Below are 17,562 nucleotides of genomic sequence, written 5' to 3' on the forward strand. Positions count from 1 at the left end.
TTTTGTGTAGTGCTTGTCATTATTTGGATGGCTGTTGAGCTGCAGCCTATTTAAAGAGGAAGTCAACGCAATTTTTTTTCAAGACTATGTTCTATGCAAGCCCACTAAGTTGAATAAGTGGCCTGGAATAAATGTTAATTCACTTGTTTTTAGCCATCTCTGGGGATGGCCATTTTGTCTTCTGTCGACTGAAAATGACATCACACCTGCTCAAAATGACCAATCACGGCTCAGATTCAGAAAACAGGTCAGCCGTGATTGGTCGTGAGCTGGTGTGATGTCATTTTCAGTCGACAGAGGACAAAATGGCCGCCCCCGGAGATGGGTTAAAACGAGTGCATTTTGCTGCTTAATTTATATTCCACAAACGCAAAATTAATCAGAATGCCATGTTTCCAAATAGTGGGCCTGCTGGGAACATATTCTTGAAAAAAATGTTTAGGTTGACTTCAGCTTTAAGATTACTTTGAGAAGCGCTTCATGTATATTGTAAAGACGTATGCTGATGCACCTCAAGTTAAAAAAATACAGAAAGATTAATATAAGAAAAAAAACATTATTAGTCCCAAAATGAGGAAATTTGCATTGTTTTATCAACAATAGTGGATAGTAGAATTTACAAATAGCATGCAAGGGAAGACACTCGTGCAAGAAACACATGGCACAAAATAGAAATAATTGTCCCTGCATAAAATCAATCTATCAGTGGTTCGAATCAAAACATGAAATTCATGTATTATTCAGCTTTATTAAACACATAAGAAAATACTTTCCAGAGGATAATTGCGACCAGTAACACCAGTCTAGTCTCGAGATGTTGAGTGGTGAGTTTTCCTTTAGACTGTTAGCTATAGTAATTAAAAATAAGTGTTTATATAAAAGACAATCATGAGATAGTACCGTAGAATATTAAAATGTTTTCAGTTGCAGTACATCTCAATATGTCACGGTTTAAGTCCCCCAAAAGGTTTGGGAATTTTTCATTTAGCGAACGAGTGACATGACAGATACTGTCGACTAGGTGGCAGGCTATACAAAAACAAACCCACCAGGCTGCCAACTGCGCAATGCGCATGTGCTAAACATTGCGTAACAAACATGGCGGCGTACGGGACAGTCGTCGTTGGCACAGCTTGTAAAGGTAAAATGCATTTAATGTTGGTTTCAAGTGTCGACACTAGAACACCGTTATGTGACACATACCCTATATTGATGACTAATATTAACCTCCTAGTCCAATGAGAAACTGTCTGTTTACAATCAATTTACAACGTTCCAAATAGATACCAGTCAGTGTTAGCAAAAGCATTCCAGGCTTCTGCTGGGAGGCAGAAGAGAAACTTCACCTTTCAAGCCTGACAATGACCCAAATTAACAAAAGAACGGCTTCACTAGAGGAGGTTGAAGGTTTTTGAATTACTCAGCCAGAGGCCAGACCCGAATCCGATCGAAGGTCCGTATGGTGAGCTGAAGGTGGCAGTGCACAGGAGATGCCCCACAAATTTGAAGCACGTTTGCAAAAAAGAATGGGCAAATTTTGCCAATTGAAGATCTGCCACACAGTTAGATTCTACAAAAAGACAGAGTGCTGTTATGAAAATAAAAATAAAAGGTGCTGCATCAAAGTGTCAGTTTGATGGTGGGTGGACAGTTCATCGTTCATCGTTCATTTCTCATCCTCCCCACCCCCCGAAAGATTTTGTCTTGAACACAAATGCAATAATTAATCATAGTGTCCCAAAAATGGGATTAGTAGTGAAAAAAAAAACATGTTACTAGTATGACACAGTAGTTCAATTAATGTGCCCTAGTCATTGTACTAGTGCGCTGAATTGTCTTGTGAGGACAAAGAGCCAGTTAATGGTTGGATTTGTCATTATTATAATTACTTTTTATTTCGTTTTGAATGTTCTTTTCTTTTATATTCAATTAGTTTTAATTATAGAGAAAAATTGTTAGTTTTTTTAATGCTTCATTTTATTTTTTTATTAGTTTTCATATTTGTTCTATTTTTTTCAACATGTATTTGTTGAATGCAAGATTTTAAAAAGTTACTAATTATTGTGTCATAAATACAAACTACAGTCTCAATCAACTGAACTTCTATAGCTAGTGGTACAGCAATACCGAACCCCCGAAAACTCATGTATGATATTGATAAACATGAAAACGAAGAACATTTTCACAAGAATTATACTTTTATAATTGTAAGATGTACAGGTAGTTTCATTTTTTCTAAATCATTTTAGGTTTTTTTTTTTAAATGTGTGTTTTTTTTTCAATTTTAGTTATTTTGTTGGTTTTGGTTAACTACAGGGTGTTGTTCCACAAGTCTTGGGCACATTTTGACATTTGATATCCTTAATAGTTTCCGAGATATTCAAACGCATCTGGTAAATTCAAAAAGCTTGTAATCTCAATTTTTACATGGAATGTTCAATGTGAGCACCATTGGTCACACGACACACATCAAGCCGATAGTCAAATTCTTGCCAAACGTGTTCCAGCATTGCATTGTCAAAGGTTGCAACATCTTCTGTTATTCGTGCCTTCAGCTCATCCACGTTGGAATAGGGGGCACATAGACCTTTCACAAATCCCCATAAAAAGAAATCGCATGGTGTGAGATCTGGAGATCTGGTTGGCCAGGACATGAGATTGTGATCATTCCGCCCAGACCGTCCAATCCAGCTGTCTGGCAGTGTTGTGTTCAGAAACTGTCTAACCCTGAGGCTCCAGGGCATAAGCACCCATCCGTTATGAATTTACCATGCCATCACACTATGGACTTCCTCTTTGGCTCCTTTCCGAATTTTCTGCGAAATGCACGTTGAACAACAGTCCATGATTTAGTTTTTGCAAATTCAAGCACACAAAACGCCTTTTCTGGTTGAGTGAACGCCATTAACACATTAAGCCCGAGAGCGCATAACCGCGTTTCTACCACTAGAGCCGGGAGCGCTGTTGCGTCTTTCTACCTTTCAAACCGGGGGAGCGGGTACGTCACTGTCCTTTTTTAATCCAATTCTCCGTCTCTTAGCCAACTTAATGCATCAGAATATACACGTGACGGTGTCGCAAGACCGCGGAGGATGTCGTGGATTTTTTTCGAGCCGTAGGTAGGCTAATGGCGGACGCCGTCGATTGCCGCGAGCTCTGATTAAAGTAAGTAACGGCAGTGATATATAGACGACGTGCACGACCAGTGGAACCAGTCGAACGTGATATGATATGGTTTGTGGACAATTACAATATTGACATCTTTGTAACAGAATAGAGGATGGTAATTACCACTTTTTTTAAATTGAAATAGTGCTTCTCTTGCACTGACACGTTATTTTTCCGTCTTCGATTGAAACAGTAAATAATAATAAATTCTGCCTGTGTGAAAGCCACATGTCTAAGCTCTTAAATTCTTTTGGAATTATGTTTCTGTCTGCTGCAGGGGCTGGGATATTAATCATTTTGTAGGTGTTGAATTTCTGGGAGAACTTCAGGTTTTCAATTCCAAAGGCGACCTTAGGTTTTGGGGAGCTGTTGAGAAAGGCACTTTAGGCCTTAATGGGTCTGAAAAGAAATAGAAAAATCAATAGCCTTACAAAAAACTTAATGTAATTAGCTTTAAAATGGTACAACTTGCATCTTACTACCATTCATAGTTAAGGAGATATGGGGACTTCAAATGTGCCCACTTTATTGCTTATGTCATTTTTACCTGCAAACCTATTATATAAGTGCCAATGTTAAGCTCACCCAAGTGTCTCTTTAAATGAATGCTATTATGGCTTTCCATAATGAGTCAACACATATGCCTTGTAAAGTGTGTCAAACATTCACTGGGGAAAAGTTCACCTTATTTTTCTTACACCAGGTGCAGCCCGTGTTCCTGTTGGTCGGTGGTCAGTGGCGAGCTACTTTTCCCCGACACTCCGCCAGTGTTTGAGGCTGCAGACCGCATCGCTTTGTAGTCGCGGGACGGAGCCACAGAAGAGTCAAAAGGACAGCGGAGGGGATGCGGAAGAGGAGATGGAAAGCGAGGGTCCAGAGTACATTCCCCTTAAAAAGGCCAAGAATCCCATGATGAAGATTGGGTATGCATGGTGAGTTTTGTGCGCACGTGTAGTAGTATCAACACAACACAGCAATCCACTGTTGTTAAATACATGCTGATGCATGCTCTTGATTGTAATACGGACTGAGTCGTTCCTCTATTTACTGACACAATGTCTTCATCACTGAGCAACATGCATTTTTTTCTCTCTTGCCTCCATCTAGGATGATTGGCCTCCCCACTGGTATTATAGGCTTCCTGTTGGCCAAAAGGCAAGTGGACAAGAACCGTTTAAAGCAGCTGAAAGTTCGACAGAGGATGCGAAGGTCAAACGAGAGGGACTACGAAGGAAACCGCTACCGCCATACTGCCGAGACTGTTAAACTTGACCAGTAAAGCTTTTGACCCCTGGTACTGCTGCTAAAGACCCGATTCTCCGAAAGGCAGACCTTGTTCTAAATATCCTGGGACCTCCAGAGGATTTATTTACTGGATAACTACGTCCTGCAGGCAAGGAACTTTAGGAGTAATAGAATGGAAAAGTATGCTTGTTTAAGAGAGTTGTATGGAATTTCGTTTTTGTGTTTTATCCATAAAATCTCCATGAAACACAAAGCTCACAAATAAAACTATTTATTGTATATGAAAAGCCAAACAATATCTTTACAAGCAACACCACAGGGATCACCAAACTTCCTGAAAATCGGAGCTACTTCTTGGGGATTGGTTAATGCAAAAGGAGCTCCGTTTGGTACACACCTCAAATACATTTGCATACCTTGAATTACTGTATGGTATTATATTCATCCATGTGAAGACACTGATCATTTCTCATAGCAATTAACAACTATTCAACAAAATAGGAATGTTCAAACGATCACTTCCACAACACTCCTAGGAAATTACAATGTCTCATCACTGGTGAGCTATTTTTAGAACAGACCCGTCGGTTACTCCTGTGGTCCTTGTCGGTGACCCCTGCCATACCATTTACCGTGTGAAGGTGTGACTTGCTGCTGACAGTTTGTGGAAAAACAAAGTGTTGACGCACTAAGATTCCAAATTATAACGAGACACCAGAATGGCAACACAGTATGCAAAAAAATATACAGTAGTAGTTAATCCATGCAACTCAGTAACATTTCTATTCAACCAATCCTCAAGCACAAGTCAAACGTGTGCAACAATTAGAAACACAACCCAGCAAAACATCAACAGATGTAATGGAGACATTTCAGCACTACATGAGTACATGTAGATACAAAAAAAAAAAAAAGTCTGCTGTTTACTTCAAGCCAGAAAGAATGGCAACATTTTCACACTGGATTTTTTTTTTTTTCCTCAAATAGGCGTATAAATGTAGAAATATACTATAAGTGAGAGTATGTCGGAATGTCTTGCACAGTAATAAAATGTCAACTTCAGCCCTTAAGTAATAGTCATTGAGTGCAGCATGTTTTACCTGATATACATTCTAGCGTGGAAGCAAACAAAGGCTTTAAACAGCATGGGGTGGTATTGCAGCAACTATGTTGATATGACTGCTTATGTATCCCCAAAGACTTATTTGCTTGAACCAATAATTTGTAGCAGGAAGAGGAAGATCTGAACGATGTCGACGTAGATATTAAGTGCAGCGAAAACATATTCCTCAGGACTGATGGAGTACTTCCTGTTACCGATGAGGAGTTGTGTGTCGTACGCCAAGAACTGCAAAGAAAACACAAACCAGTTCAGGAATGATTTTTTTTTTTTTTTTTTTTTAATCATCAAAAATGTGAAGGCCTCACCAGAGAATACTCACCAGAGTGAAAGCTATAGCTCCTATAGCGGCGTAAAGCATGTGAAGCCAGTAGATCTGCCAGAGCAAAACAGTCATTCAAATGATGCCGACATGGAAGTTGGTGTCAGCAGTCCTGTTATTGTTCAGAAGTTGAAGCTTACATATTTGAAAGACAGCACGATGACGGTGATGATGCCGGTCACAAAGACGACAATGCCAAGTACACAGAAGAAGCCCTGACATTTGGTGAAGTCCACCTGGACAGGCAAATCAATAATCAATAATCAGTTTAATCTAAGATGAAAATAATGGTTATTTGCAGCCGTAATATGAGTAACCTGATATATACTTGCACCTGAAGCATCCTTAGAAATGTACATCAAACTAGTAGCCCTCCACATTAATCAGTATCAAAGAAGTAGCTTACAGTTCCAAAAAGGTTGGTGAGTACATAACTCCCTCACGTGTGATATTGCTTAAATTGTTATTTGGTACTGTTTAAACATTAAACAACACCAAATAAACAACAATAATCAGTTAAACAGTAAGTGGAAAAAAATGAATAATTGATTCTAATAATATTAGACAGCTGTAGCCAGTTTTGATTAGCCTAAAATGGGCCTACTGTATGATGCAAACAGTAGATTACTGATAAAGAGTGAAAATTGAAAATGACAAAATCAGACAAAAATCCCCACCATTTGAGAAGTGAAGAGCCCAGAGGCTTAAGAAAGTCTAAAACGAGTGAGCTCCTGCGCGCATCCGGTACCTTGGTCTGGAAGCAGAAGACTGTGACAGCGATGCAGACGACAACAGTGATGGCCAAAGCGAGAAACACTGCCTTTGTATCATAGTAACTGAAAGCACCAATCATCACAGTTATTGGAACAAAATGGTTAGGCACCTTTATCAAATTGGAAATTTTTTTTTTTTTTTTTTTTTTACCTGGATATGGAGCCAGTCATGTAAGACAGCGCCAAGGTCTGCATAAGGGGGTAAAAAAAAAAAACAAGCATATATCCAGTAGTTAACATGAATTATGATTACCGGTAGGAGAATGAGTATCTTTTAGCTGGGAATGACAACAAAGTGGCAAGAGGTTAACGTCGTCTTTTACATTTGGTGGTTACATCTTCTAAAAATTTCATTCCCTGCCCTCTCAATACAAGACACAACGAATGTATATGTATATATATATGTATATGTATATATATATGTATATGTATATATACGTATATGTATATGTATATATACGTATATGTATACGTATATATACATATATGTATACGTATATGTATACGTACATATATATATATATATATTATATATATATATATATATATATATATATATATATATATATATATATATATATATATATGCAAACGATTCGGGCGTTTCTGCAGCCCCGTACAAATAGGACTATTTTAGCGTTGCCATCTGTGCACGGAACCTTTCAATACCACAAACAGAAATAGAACTTCTGTTTGTACAACAACACGATCGTTTGAGCACGCTTCACGGCAGATCACATCTCACTTCCCTGTTCCCACATGCACACTGCAAAGGGCTACCTCAACTTTTCAGTAAACGGCATCACTTCCTAGTACAACACTATGCTACTATTTAACTAACATTCTGCATTTGTGGCTTACACCTCGTGATTCTGGTTTTTGATAACGAGCAATAAGGGTGACGACCAAGGTCGCATGTGCATGTGTGGCTATTTTCACTACATTTTTAAGTCAGCATTGCATTCAATTACGCATTTACAAAGACAACTATGCTCAGTTTTAGTCGAAAATTGGCAGGATTTTGGGTGGGTTGAGTTTCTGAGTTAGTTTGTCACTATCACACAATCTGACAAAGGCCCTTCTCATAAAGCTAAATAAGGAGCGACCTTAAAATTTCAATCTAGTATCTTGATGGGTCAGATTTTTGATATGGTGTTTGTTTTGAATCTCACTCAATTAAGCAAGCATGGCTAATGTCACAGGGATCTTAACGATGTTCGCCGGAGAAAAAAAACAAAGAAAAACAGCAGCAGTAACTCCCTGAACTGTCCATACCTCAACTGCTGTCAACAGCAGCACGAAGTCACGCATTTACTTACAGCAGCGAACCAACAAACAACACAAAGAGAAAGAAAGTGTGTGTCATTGAGGGCTCTGTGCCAAATTGTGCTGACTCAATCCTCCTGCTGCCGTCTTAGTGAGACACCACCCAAATGGAAACTTTACTGAAGACAGTTCCATTTTCCAGTTTGTGACTCGCATGCAGAAAACTCCACGTTGTACCATTTCCTGATTCAAACCAACAGCGGCTTTTCAACTTACAAAGATGGACAGCAATATCAAGTTCCACGGATGCTTCCTCCTAAAGAGATTGTGAGATTGCAAAACATCATGCAGGTCCATTTCATTATTTGCGTCAACTTTATTTTTAGTTGTGGGATCGCACTTACCGAGGACCCTTGCAGCAGACCAACACAATGTAGGAAATGAAATACACAGCACTGCAAACATCAAGCATTAAAGATGAATAACATTCACACATTTACTTGATCCTTGTTGACACTTTTTAAATGTGTTACAACTCACTATGATGCCCAGTAAATAGCCTGGTTCCGCTGTACAAAATATCTGACCGGTTGGCTGTGAGGAAAAGAAATGTGGCACACACAGTCACAAACAGTAGACGGACAGGCAGGACAAAACAGAAAAAGATCATACCGGTACATGATACTCACACAAAGGTGAAAACGGCCACAATGGCTGTTGTGACAAGGAGCTGGGATGCCAGGATCAAATACACCTGAACGACACAAGACATTAAAAAGATCATCAAGATACTGTGTACAAGGTTATATCAGACGTGTGCAGGGAATGGTGGAAGTTTTTATACATTCAGGAGTCTTGACGCATTCTGAATTTGACTTGTTTTACCTTCCGGATGAAAGCGTGCCGAATGCTCAGACTGTCCCAGTCGCTTCCCCCGGCAGCAAAGTCGTCATCTGTCGCTATGACAGCAGAAATACGAGAAATATGAGCGCTCGGCAGTTGGCGTTTTTTTTTCTTCAGAATGACAAGATGACTGCAGGTGGACATAATGTGCAACACATTACTGATCACAAAGCACGACGGCAATGGTCCTTGTTATCACAGCGTTATGCCGTTTTCGTGTTTGTATCCCATTTGAGTCAAATGTAGCTAAAGTTGTATTTTATTTTAACAGGCGTATCTCCAGTGTTGATCACCCCTCCAATGAGGACTGTGCAGTAATCGCAAAATATCAGCAATTGCATTTCTGCCAGAGGTCATCAGCATTGTTAATGCTCTGTAATGTTAGCCAGAACGCTCAGTCAGTTTAGCACTAGATTCTGTGCTAGCATGATTGTTTTGGGTTGTTTGCTCTGCTCAAATAAATGTGGGTGGTGCAAACTGAAAACAAACAGTGGTTAATTTAAACCACAAAATATTCGGTCGATTAATTTAGCATGTACAATCATTAGCCTGACATATTTGGCTTTTAAGTCAATTACAGTAACTTGCTGAACACTCGCTAACAAGCAAAAACTATTCCCAGAGCTGATATACACTCTATTATACACCAAGAAGTTATATTTTGGTTTAAGACGAGGAAAAGCATTTGGTGTGTGACATAGCTACGGTGAACACATTTGCCGCTGTGTGAATAGTAACCAATTTATTAAGGTTGTTGTGTGCATGAAGAACTTCCAAAAAACACTCCCCCGCCCCTTTTTTTTTTAACACCACTGTCATAGGAAATTGCTTCACTGCTGATATGCCTCAGTGCAAACAACCCTTCTTTCCCTGTCCCCAAACTTACATAGCGCTGCACTACACATTCAGCTTTGACTTATGTGTAAATGAAGTTCTCCAAAATTTCAAAATGACAGAAAATTAATTGGTTTCCACTTGTCTTTTCTGTTTCATACACCGGTAGTTTAAAACAGACTGTTGTATATTATTTTTGTGACATCACGTGGTCACATGGGCTACATGGCCAATCGGGTTCATTAACATGGTGTTTAACATGTTTTGGTTGAAGCAGGTGCAGACACCCCGAGTGACGAGTTGCGCGTGACTTTTTTTTGGTACTGGTGAGTAGCACAGCTGACCCCATTCCATCTAATTGAGTGTCATTTGTCAGCTGCTTGACAAACAATATGGCTTTTCTCCAAAGTGGAACATGTAAATAAGATGATATGAAAAGCCAAGTGTCCTTAGGGTGTCCTTGAAGAAATGTGGAATGGAATTGTCACACTCTTCCCCAATCTAGAAATGAAATGTTGTAACATGTTTTATTTCAGGTAGTGAGGCATGGGTAATTTTTCCCCGTACTCTATAGTGTTGACATGAACGCTCATTGGTGTTATTCCAAACACTCAATAGTGTCATTGCTACATTTTCAACACTTCATTTTGTTGCTGTTATTACAGCAACAAAATGAAGTGTTGACACACTTTGGTGTGTTGAAAATGTAACACTTGATAAAATGTTACTTTTACACCATGAAGTGTGGTTGCATATAGACCAGGGATGAACCGATTATCAGCCGGGCCGATTATCGGCACCGACATTTGGCTTTTGACGAATATCGGCATCTGCCTTTTTTTTTTTTTTTTTTAACTCTGTTGGCCGATAATAAATCAATTTAAAACTGTGGAAATCAAAACAAAGATATGTGAAGGTTTAACATTTCTGTCATTTTGAAATTTTCATTTACTGTAGAAAACTACATGGAGCTATTGTTTAAGTTTTCTTTTGTCCTTTTTAAGACATGCTGATAATCCTGGGTGCTCCCTGAACTTTTTGTTAAACAGAGATGTATACAGTCAAAAATTTCTTGTAATAATGATTAAAAAAAAATAATCACCATTATGCAAACCTGAAACATTGTTCAATAAACATGCTTAAAGACGTTATAACAAAGTTAAGAGTACATTTTTCTTTAGATTTTGATGCCAATATTTTCCTTTTCACAACATGAATATCGGCTCTCGGCCTCCTTGACTACTAATAATCGGTATCGGCCCTGAAAAAAGCATATAGGTCTATCTCTAATATGGACACTTTGCCATATTTTGAAGGATGAAGTAATTAATGCTGTACAGTTACACTGCAAATCTGCTGAATTAACACCAGCAGATTTGCAGTGTAACTGTACAGCATTAATTACTTCATCCTTCAAATGCAAGCTAATTTGATTTGTGAGGCTAATAACTAATTCCGGTGAGTCGTTCAGGCAAGTGGCAGCTTTTCAGTCGAAATATCAACGCAATGTTTTCATTCATTGCTTTTACACATGAACAGCTCACGTCTTACCAGAGTTTATATCTTCCGCACGGATGGTTCTTGGGACCATGGGAGGCATGGGGGGCTGACTGGGATAGCCGGCTCCAGGAGGCCCAGCGGGATGAGGCTGTCCTGGGTACAGACCAGGGGGATAGCCTGGCTGACCCGCCGGGTAAAGAGGCGCGCTTAGATTGGCGGGGTAGGGAGCAGGAGGCTGGCCTGGCTGAGGTCCACCGAAGGCTGGGAAGCCATACGCAGGAGGTGCTGGGTAACCGCCGCCCTGGGGTGCGTACGGTGGGCAATGGTACTCATCGTACCCTGGGGGGTAGTCTGATCTGGACATGTTGCCTGTGAGGGTAAAAGAACAGTCACTTGTTGAACACATACTGTATTAGTGGACGATAAGTCTTAAAAGAAAAAGTCCATTCGGGCTGGGTTCAAGTGACAATTCCAATATTTTGCTCTCTGAACGCAGCCACATCGCCAGTCTTTTCTAGATTTCATTTTTGTTTTCAATGCAGTTGTAAAGATTGTCGGCCAGATGAAGAGTTCAGAAAGTATTGAAAGTGTTTATATTGGTTCAAATCTTTCCCATCACAAAAACCCGGCATTTGAGAAGGCATGTCTAGACTTCTTTTTAAACACCCGCTGTCCATCCTCGCAGATCTTTGCGATGACAACTCATTGGGGAAGCACGATTCTGATCTCGAGGAAGCGTCGGCTGGATGAGGAAGGGCAGACCTAGCCGCCATCTTGAACCAGGAGTGTCCGGCGATCGCTTCCATTCACCTATATTGAGGTAACTGTGTTTGGCTCCAATAAATGAATAGCAACTTGTCAAATTCTTTATCGATTTTTGACACAGATTGGTTAGTTTCAAATGTCAAACATGCAGTTATGATACATGGGTAATTTTATAATCGAGGCTTTCATAACATAATGAATGTAAAAGTAAAACTAAATGCTTTTAAATAAAAGAGAAAAGATCACCAACAACAAACGTGAACTTAATATTTTGTTTTTCTTGCACTCACGTCGTTGAACAGTGTGGAATTAAATGAAGCATAATTACACATTTTGAAAACAAATGTTTAAATTAAAGTCACTCAAAATTGAAATACAGTCCAGACTAATATTCTATTTTGGGTTCATATTTTTATATCAGACTCCAGATGAGTCGGTGACTTATGAGCATCATCGCACATCAAAGAAATAAATGAATGCAAGACACCCCTCCATCAAATGGATTAAGCAAATTTTGTGAAATGTCCATACAGAATCACCAAATTACACTGCAGCACATTTAACAAAACATTGGAGCAGAGCACTTAAGCACTTTAGATAGACAGAAAGTTTACAGTTATCCAACTGCCTAACTGTGTCTAAATTTGTTCTGAATTACTCAGAAATAGAACATCCCTGTGCTCTATTTTGACTGTGACTTTTAGGGAAATACACAGTAAAGGAATTCAAGAGGAGGCCCCACCTTGGATTGCCGTGACGTCACATCCATATTAACGAGCAACGACACTCACAGAGTGGAAACACAGCTTCTTCCTATCTAAGCAAGAGCTTTCCCGAAGAAGCCAGACAGAGGACCACTTCTCTGGGATTACCGTAGAAGCTTGCCAGGCTTGTGCCCCGGTGACAGAAAATCAAAGCCGTTTAGTCTGATGAAACATTTGCATTATTTTCATCATCGTATTGTATGCGACTCGTGATACATTTTACATTTCTGGCCTTGCTATCTACAAATAATACAGCTCAGGTTAGGTGACATACCAAGTGATGTAAAAATACTACAACGCCTTTTACAGTTAAACAGGTTGGGTGCTGCCAATATTAGTTTTGGGGGATTATGACCTTTAGGGGCATCACAAAATTTTCAAAACTCAATTTACCGAGCCCCAACTTCTTAATATTCCTACGCTTCCCTTCAGGGAAGGCGCTTGCTCACTCCAGGTTGAGTGTTAAGGAAAAATGTTTACAATAACAACACTGCGTAGAAAACCTCCCCATTAATGAACTATTTGCTTGTTGCTCAAATGTGCTGGTTTTGAAATATGAATAGAACATCAGGCCAGTCCTTTGAACAGAATATAATTCTGACTATTTACCGCATGTTGCATGCTGATGACACTGGTAGCACTGTAGCTAGTCATTTTTTCAGTTGGTCGCATCGCACATGATTTGGTCGCACATACCGTAGTTTTACATGATGTAAAGATTAACAGTGACTCACGATGGGACGAGCACAAAATTGGACAATTCGTTTCTATAACTTTAAAAGAAGAGATTGAAAGAAAAGGCTTTGCTTTTTTGTCAACCTTATTTTGTCCAACGCAGAGGGACCAGCTCTTATAGTGAGGCCTCCTAACCCTCTTCCCCTTGGGAAAACCAAAACTTCACAGCCTGCCTAGCATCATAATCCAGTCCTCAACACTGCTTTGGATTAGGGCCTCCAAAGCAATGTTTCCCAACTACGTGCACAAGAGCAGATTGCAGGAGGTACAGTATGGAAACTCCTTAAAGCTCAGATGACTGTTGATAAGAAAACTGCTATACTATGGCTCTGAATATTAGTTTTGTTCAGGGTTCTGTTACCGATATTTAAAATACAGTGTAATGCCTGTTTAACTCATTCACTGCCATTGATGAATTGATTTGTTTTTTCACAGTCCAGCCATTCAATCCCATGAATTTATTTATTTATTTATTTATTTATTTTCAAAGGTTAGGGTAAAAGAGGGTCTGAAAATGTCTGGCAGTGAATGAGTTAAAGGGGACTAATTGAACCCTTTACACTCCATTTTTTGTGGTAAATGTTTTAATTACTTTTATTTTTGTGTTAAAAAGAAGACAGTTCCTAAGAATGAAATGTTCAAATTAAGGAATCAAAAGGCGATCATTTTCATTTAATAATCAGTTGAAAAAGGAGAAAAGACAGCAGAGCATACCTGCTAATTTTACATGATCTGTTGTGACTGGGAAATAAGTATTGTGTCTCGGAAATAAGTATCGGGTCTCCGTCTCTCTCACATCAATGCTTCAACTTCATAAATGATACTAATTCCAAAACTTTTGATGAAATGGAAAAATGCATTTTGAACATCTTCAAACACTTAAGAACTGGCATGTCCAGCCCCAGTCCTCATAGAAACTGTCCTGTCTGATTTCCATTTCTCCCTGCTGCAACACATCTGATTCAAATGATCAGCCCATCTGCAAGTTCTGAAGAAGCAATGAAAACAATCCTGATCATTTGAATCAGGTGTGTGGCAGCAGGGAGAAATGGAAGGCAGAAAGGACAGCGGCCCTTGAGGACCGAGTTTGGACACCCCTGCTTTAGAACAATTGAACACAAAACATTTAATTTATTTAATTTTTGACACAAGTAATTTCACCACAATCATTCTTCTTGAAGTATGTCACTTTTTATAGATGGATAGAAAGCCCACACTGTTTAGACATTTGCAGTTATTAATGTTTCATGCATTGATGGGCTTTTTTCCCCTGAGTTTGAGTTTGAAATGTCCGACTGCATATGAATGCACCTCATGTTTGGTGTAGATCACAAGAGACATCTATAAGGTTTACTCCTGTTAGCAGCCTTGGCATGTCTTTTTTAAACTGTCACCCAAAGCAGAAAAAAAAAAATCATTGTAGGGTTTAAAAAAAAAAAAAAAAAAAAAAAGAGGTACCTTCACACATTACTCAAGGACTCGTTTCAACTCCATTTGCCATAAAAACACACATTTTCACCAACCAATCTGTGAACCACGTGCGGTTCAAGCTGTGGCCTGACCCTTATTGATCATGGATCAAATATGATACATTGCACCACTAATTAAAACATGTGCTTGCGCTCATGCGACTGGATGACATTTTTACCAGCACACTGTAAAGTTGGCCATATTTGCAGGCATATTAGTCGCAGTGTCCAGCCCTGCTCTGTAAATCACTACAGTATTCACAATACAGTGAAGTGTGTTCTTTGAGAAGCTCCATACAGGGATCCGAGCATAAAACGTGCACTGATAACATTGTTTTCAGTGAAAACCCAACAGAGGTTGTCAGTAGCAGTGGCAATTAAGGATGGCTGCCCTCTGACTTCAGCTGCGAGGGGCCAAATGTTTATTCACTATATAAATGATCGCATAAGGAACATGCTGATGTTTGGCAGGATGTATCTCCCCCCCCCCCAAAAAAAAAGATTTTACTAAAACTTTGCGGTCCATTTACCGCCTTCCGCCTTTAGCCTGGGTACCTTTCCGCCGTCCGTTTATCCGCCATTTTGTCCGCCCGGAAAAAATAGTACACGCCAATGGGGCGGTCCACCTATGATTTTAAACGGGCTTCCTTTAGCGTTTCAGACTACAAACTGCGACCAACGGCCGCTAAATTGTGATCCGTCTATTACCCATATTGGTATAAGCTTTGGTGCAAAATATTACTGTGGATGCATAAAAGAAACAAACTTCCAACTTCTGTGCAACAGTTTATCAAATATAAACTACCTAAAATGTAATTTGCTGTTATAATCTCCTGGATGAGATTGTAACCTAATAATGAACGTATTGGCCAGGAAAACCATCAACACTAAAAACTATCAAATGTTCCGATGCAATGACATCCCCACCAGGGATGGCGCTACGTGGGGGTTCGTGGGAGCTATAACAATCTCTGCACCCAGTTAAGCCACTCAATCATTTTATTTGATATTCTAAAATACATACATTATTTTCTTAGAACCCCTATGTATCGGTTAAGCAAATCCTGGAGCCGTCCCTGCATCTCTACTGACAATTGCGAAAAGGGGTGCGCTCACTTTATGACCACACAGGATAATCGGAGAGGGTGGAAACGCTCACAATGGGCCCGATTATCAGTATGCGTGTGTAACCTTCCTCCCCTAATAATGTCAATCATAGAGTTTCAAATACAAAGTACAAGTAGGACCTATATTCTGTCCACAGACCATAAATGACATATCCATAAGTACAAATTGGGATATATATATATATATATATATATATATATATATATATATATATATATATATATCAAACACGTCTCTTATGTAACCTTTTTTTCCCTGATGGCTCACCATTGGTGTAACTTTCAATCCAAGCAAGCTGGAGCAGCAATAACTCCAATTCCACGCATTTAAACCTCCTCGCATTTAAACCTCATGCCTAAGTTCACTCACCAAACTATTATTTGTGAGGCTGCCAAAACAAACACGAATAAAAATAAGGGGGGGCTGAGTTGGAAAGTACGTACCGAGCTAAACATCCACAGTGGATCGTAACGCTAGACGACATTATGTGAACAAAAAACAACGACACGTGTAGCACAACATACCGAATGTGAGGTCCCACGGATAGTTCCAAACTTGAAGACTTCCCTTCGTGTCGTGGAAAAGAGTAGTGACTTTAGAGTGGGTCTTGGGCCCCGCGAGACTCCGCGTTGCAGTCGAACATTTCCCGGAACAGAGCAGATCCGAGCAGCTGGGTGGAGTCCACAGGAATCTGTCTCCCACACCCACTTCACTATCCACTCACGTAGCCTAGCCCAGCATTGCTCCGTGTGAAATGGAGACGTGACGAGACCACGCAATGTATGACGTATTTTTCCTAGTTTACGCTCATAGTTTTTTACGTAAACACGTACTGTATGGTCACCTTAAAATACGTTGGCTCGACATTATCAGGAAACAGAAAGAAAACATTTTCCCCTGTGTGTGATTTGAACATAGATCAATAATAGTATACGTGCTGTTTTTTAATGTATTGTTTCTTTTCTTTTTTTTTTTTTTTTTTTAAATGTGTTGTTTCTTACAACTCAAACACCGCCTTAATGACGTCAGTTAACTGGACATGTTTGCGCACTGTGGTCCTCGGTTTACGACGATAACGTCATTTGGAGTTTAGGAACGGTGCGAGCTAAACTTGTTTCCTCAGTTGCACAATAACAAGCGCCGTACTCACTTTTATTTTACTCTATTTATCCAGGTAAGAAATTGGAGAACAGATTTTCATTTGCTGCCGACCTGGCTAAAACGCCTTAGAGTAATCGTAAAACAGCTTAACGTTGCTTAATGTCAGAGAACTACGATCAATCAGCAAAATTAATGTGATCATCTGTACTTCGGCCCACTTCAACATGGCTTTAATGGACCTTATGCGTTTTCCTTATTAAGCGACAATAAGTCTCTGGTGAGCATCGATACGTAGAGGAAAACATTTAAACGTTAACAAAAATTCTAAATATTTGTTTTTATTCTGAATTTCCAACACTAATACAGTAATGTTTTTGTTTTAAAATATTGTTGAAGGTTGTATTAATAATTTTGTATTAGTTGAGTGTGCCTAAAGCCTGATGGTTATTGCCACAAATTTGCTTTGGTG

General features: G+C 39.4%; 2 protein-coding genes across 2 annotated transcripts; one reads left to right on the forward strand and one right to left on the reverse strand.

The window, feature by feature from the left end:
- The first annotated feature begins 1,066 nt into the window (after nt 1-1,066).
- Nucleotides 1,067-5,449, forward strand: LOC147140619 (uncharacterized). The gene is made up of 3 exons (XM_086043488.1): nt 1,067-1,141; nt 3,872-4,100; nt 4,276-5,449. The coding sequence occupies exons 1-3, from the start codon at nt 1,099-1,101 to the stop codon at nt 4,445-4,447; spliced, it is 444 nt and encodes a 147-aa protein (XP_085899614.1). The 5' UTR covers nt 1,067-1,098; the 3' UTR covers nt 4,448-5,449.
- Nucleotides 4,669-16,658, reverse strand: LOC147140620 (protein lifeguard 3-like). Its single transcript, XM_086043487.1, has 12 exons — nt 16,517-16,658; nt 11,183-11,500; nt 8,780-8,853; nt 8,584-8,648; nt 8,435-8,488; nt 8,299-8,349; nt 8,171-8,210; nt 6,780-6,817; nt 6,604-6,691; nt 5,996-6,091; nt 5,856-5,909; nt 4,669-5,761 (listed from the first exon to the last, which is right to left on the reverse strand). Exons 2-12 carry the CDS (start codon nt 11,493-11,495, stop codon nt 5,615-5,617), a joined length of 1,020 nt encoding a protein of 339 aa, XP_085899613.1. The 5' UTR covers nt 11,496-11,500; nt 16,517-16,658; the 3' UTR covers nt 4,669-5,614.
- Between the last annotated feature and the right edge of the window lie 904 nt (nt 16,659-17,562).

The sequence above is a fragment of the Filicampus tigris genome, chromosome 10, assembly GCF_054856515.1.
Source record: "Filicampus tigris isolate MCC_2025a chromosome 10, RoL_Ftig_1.0, whole genome shotgun sequence".
NCBI lineage: Eukaryota > Metazoa > Chordata > Actinopteri > Syngnathiformes > Syngnathidae > Filicampus > Filicampus tigris.

Excerpts from the sequence above, each read along its gene's own strand:
- LOC147140619 (XM_086043488.1), top strand. The coding sequence starts at position 1,099 with ATGGCGGCGTACGGGACAGTCGTCGTTGGCACAGCTTGTAAAG. Across the intron at positions 1,142-3,871 it reads CGTTGGCACAGCTTGTAAAG|GTGCAGCCCGTGTTCCTGTT; the intron begins GTAAAATGCATT and ends TTCTTACACCAG. Across the intron at positions 4,101-4,275 it reads ATGAAGATTGGGTATGCATG|GATGATTGGCCTCCCCACTG; the intron begins GTGAGTTTTGTG and ends GCCTCCATCTAG.
- LOC147140620 (XM_086043487.1), bottom strand. The coding sequence starts at position 11,495 with ATGTCCAGATCAGACTACCCCCCAGGGTACGATGAGTACCATTGCCCA. Across the intron at positions 6,818-8,170 it reads TGATATTGCTGTCCATCTTT|ACCTTGGCGCTGTCTTACAT; the intron begins GTAAGTTGAAAA and ends CCCCTTATGCAG. Across the intron at positions 6,092-6,603 it reads TCTTCTGCTTCCAGACCAAG|GTGGACTTCACCAAATGTCA; the intron begins GTACCGGATGCG and ends TTGCCTGTCCAG.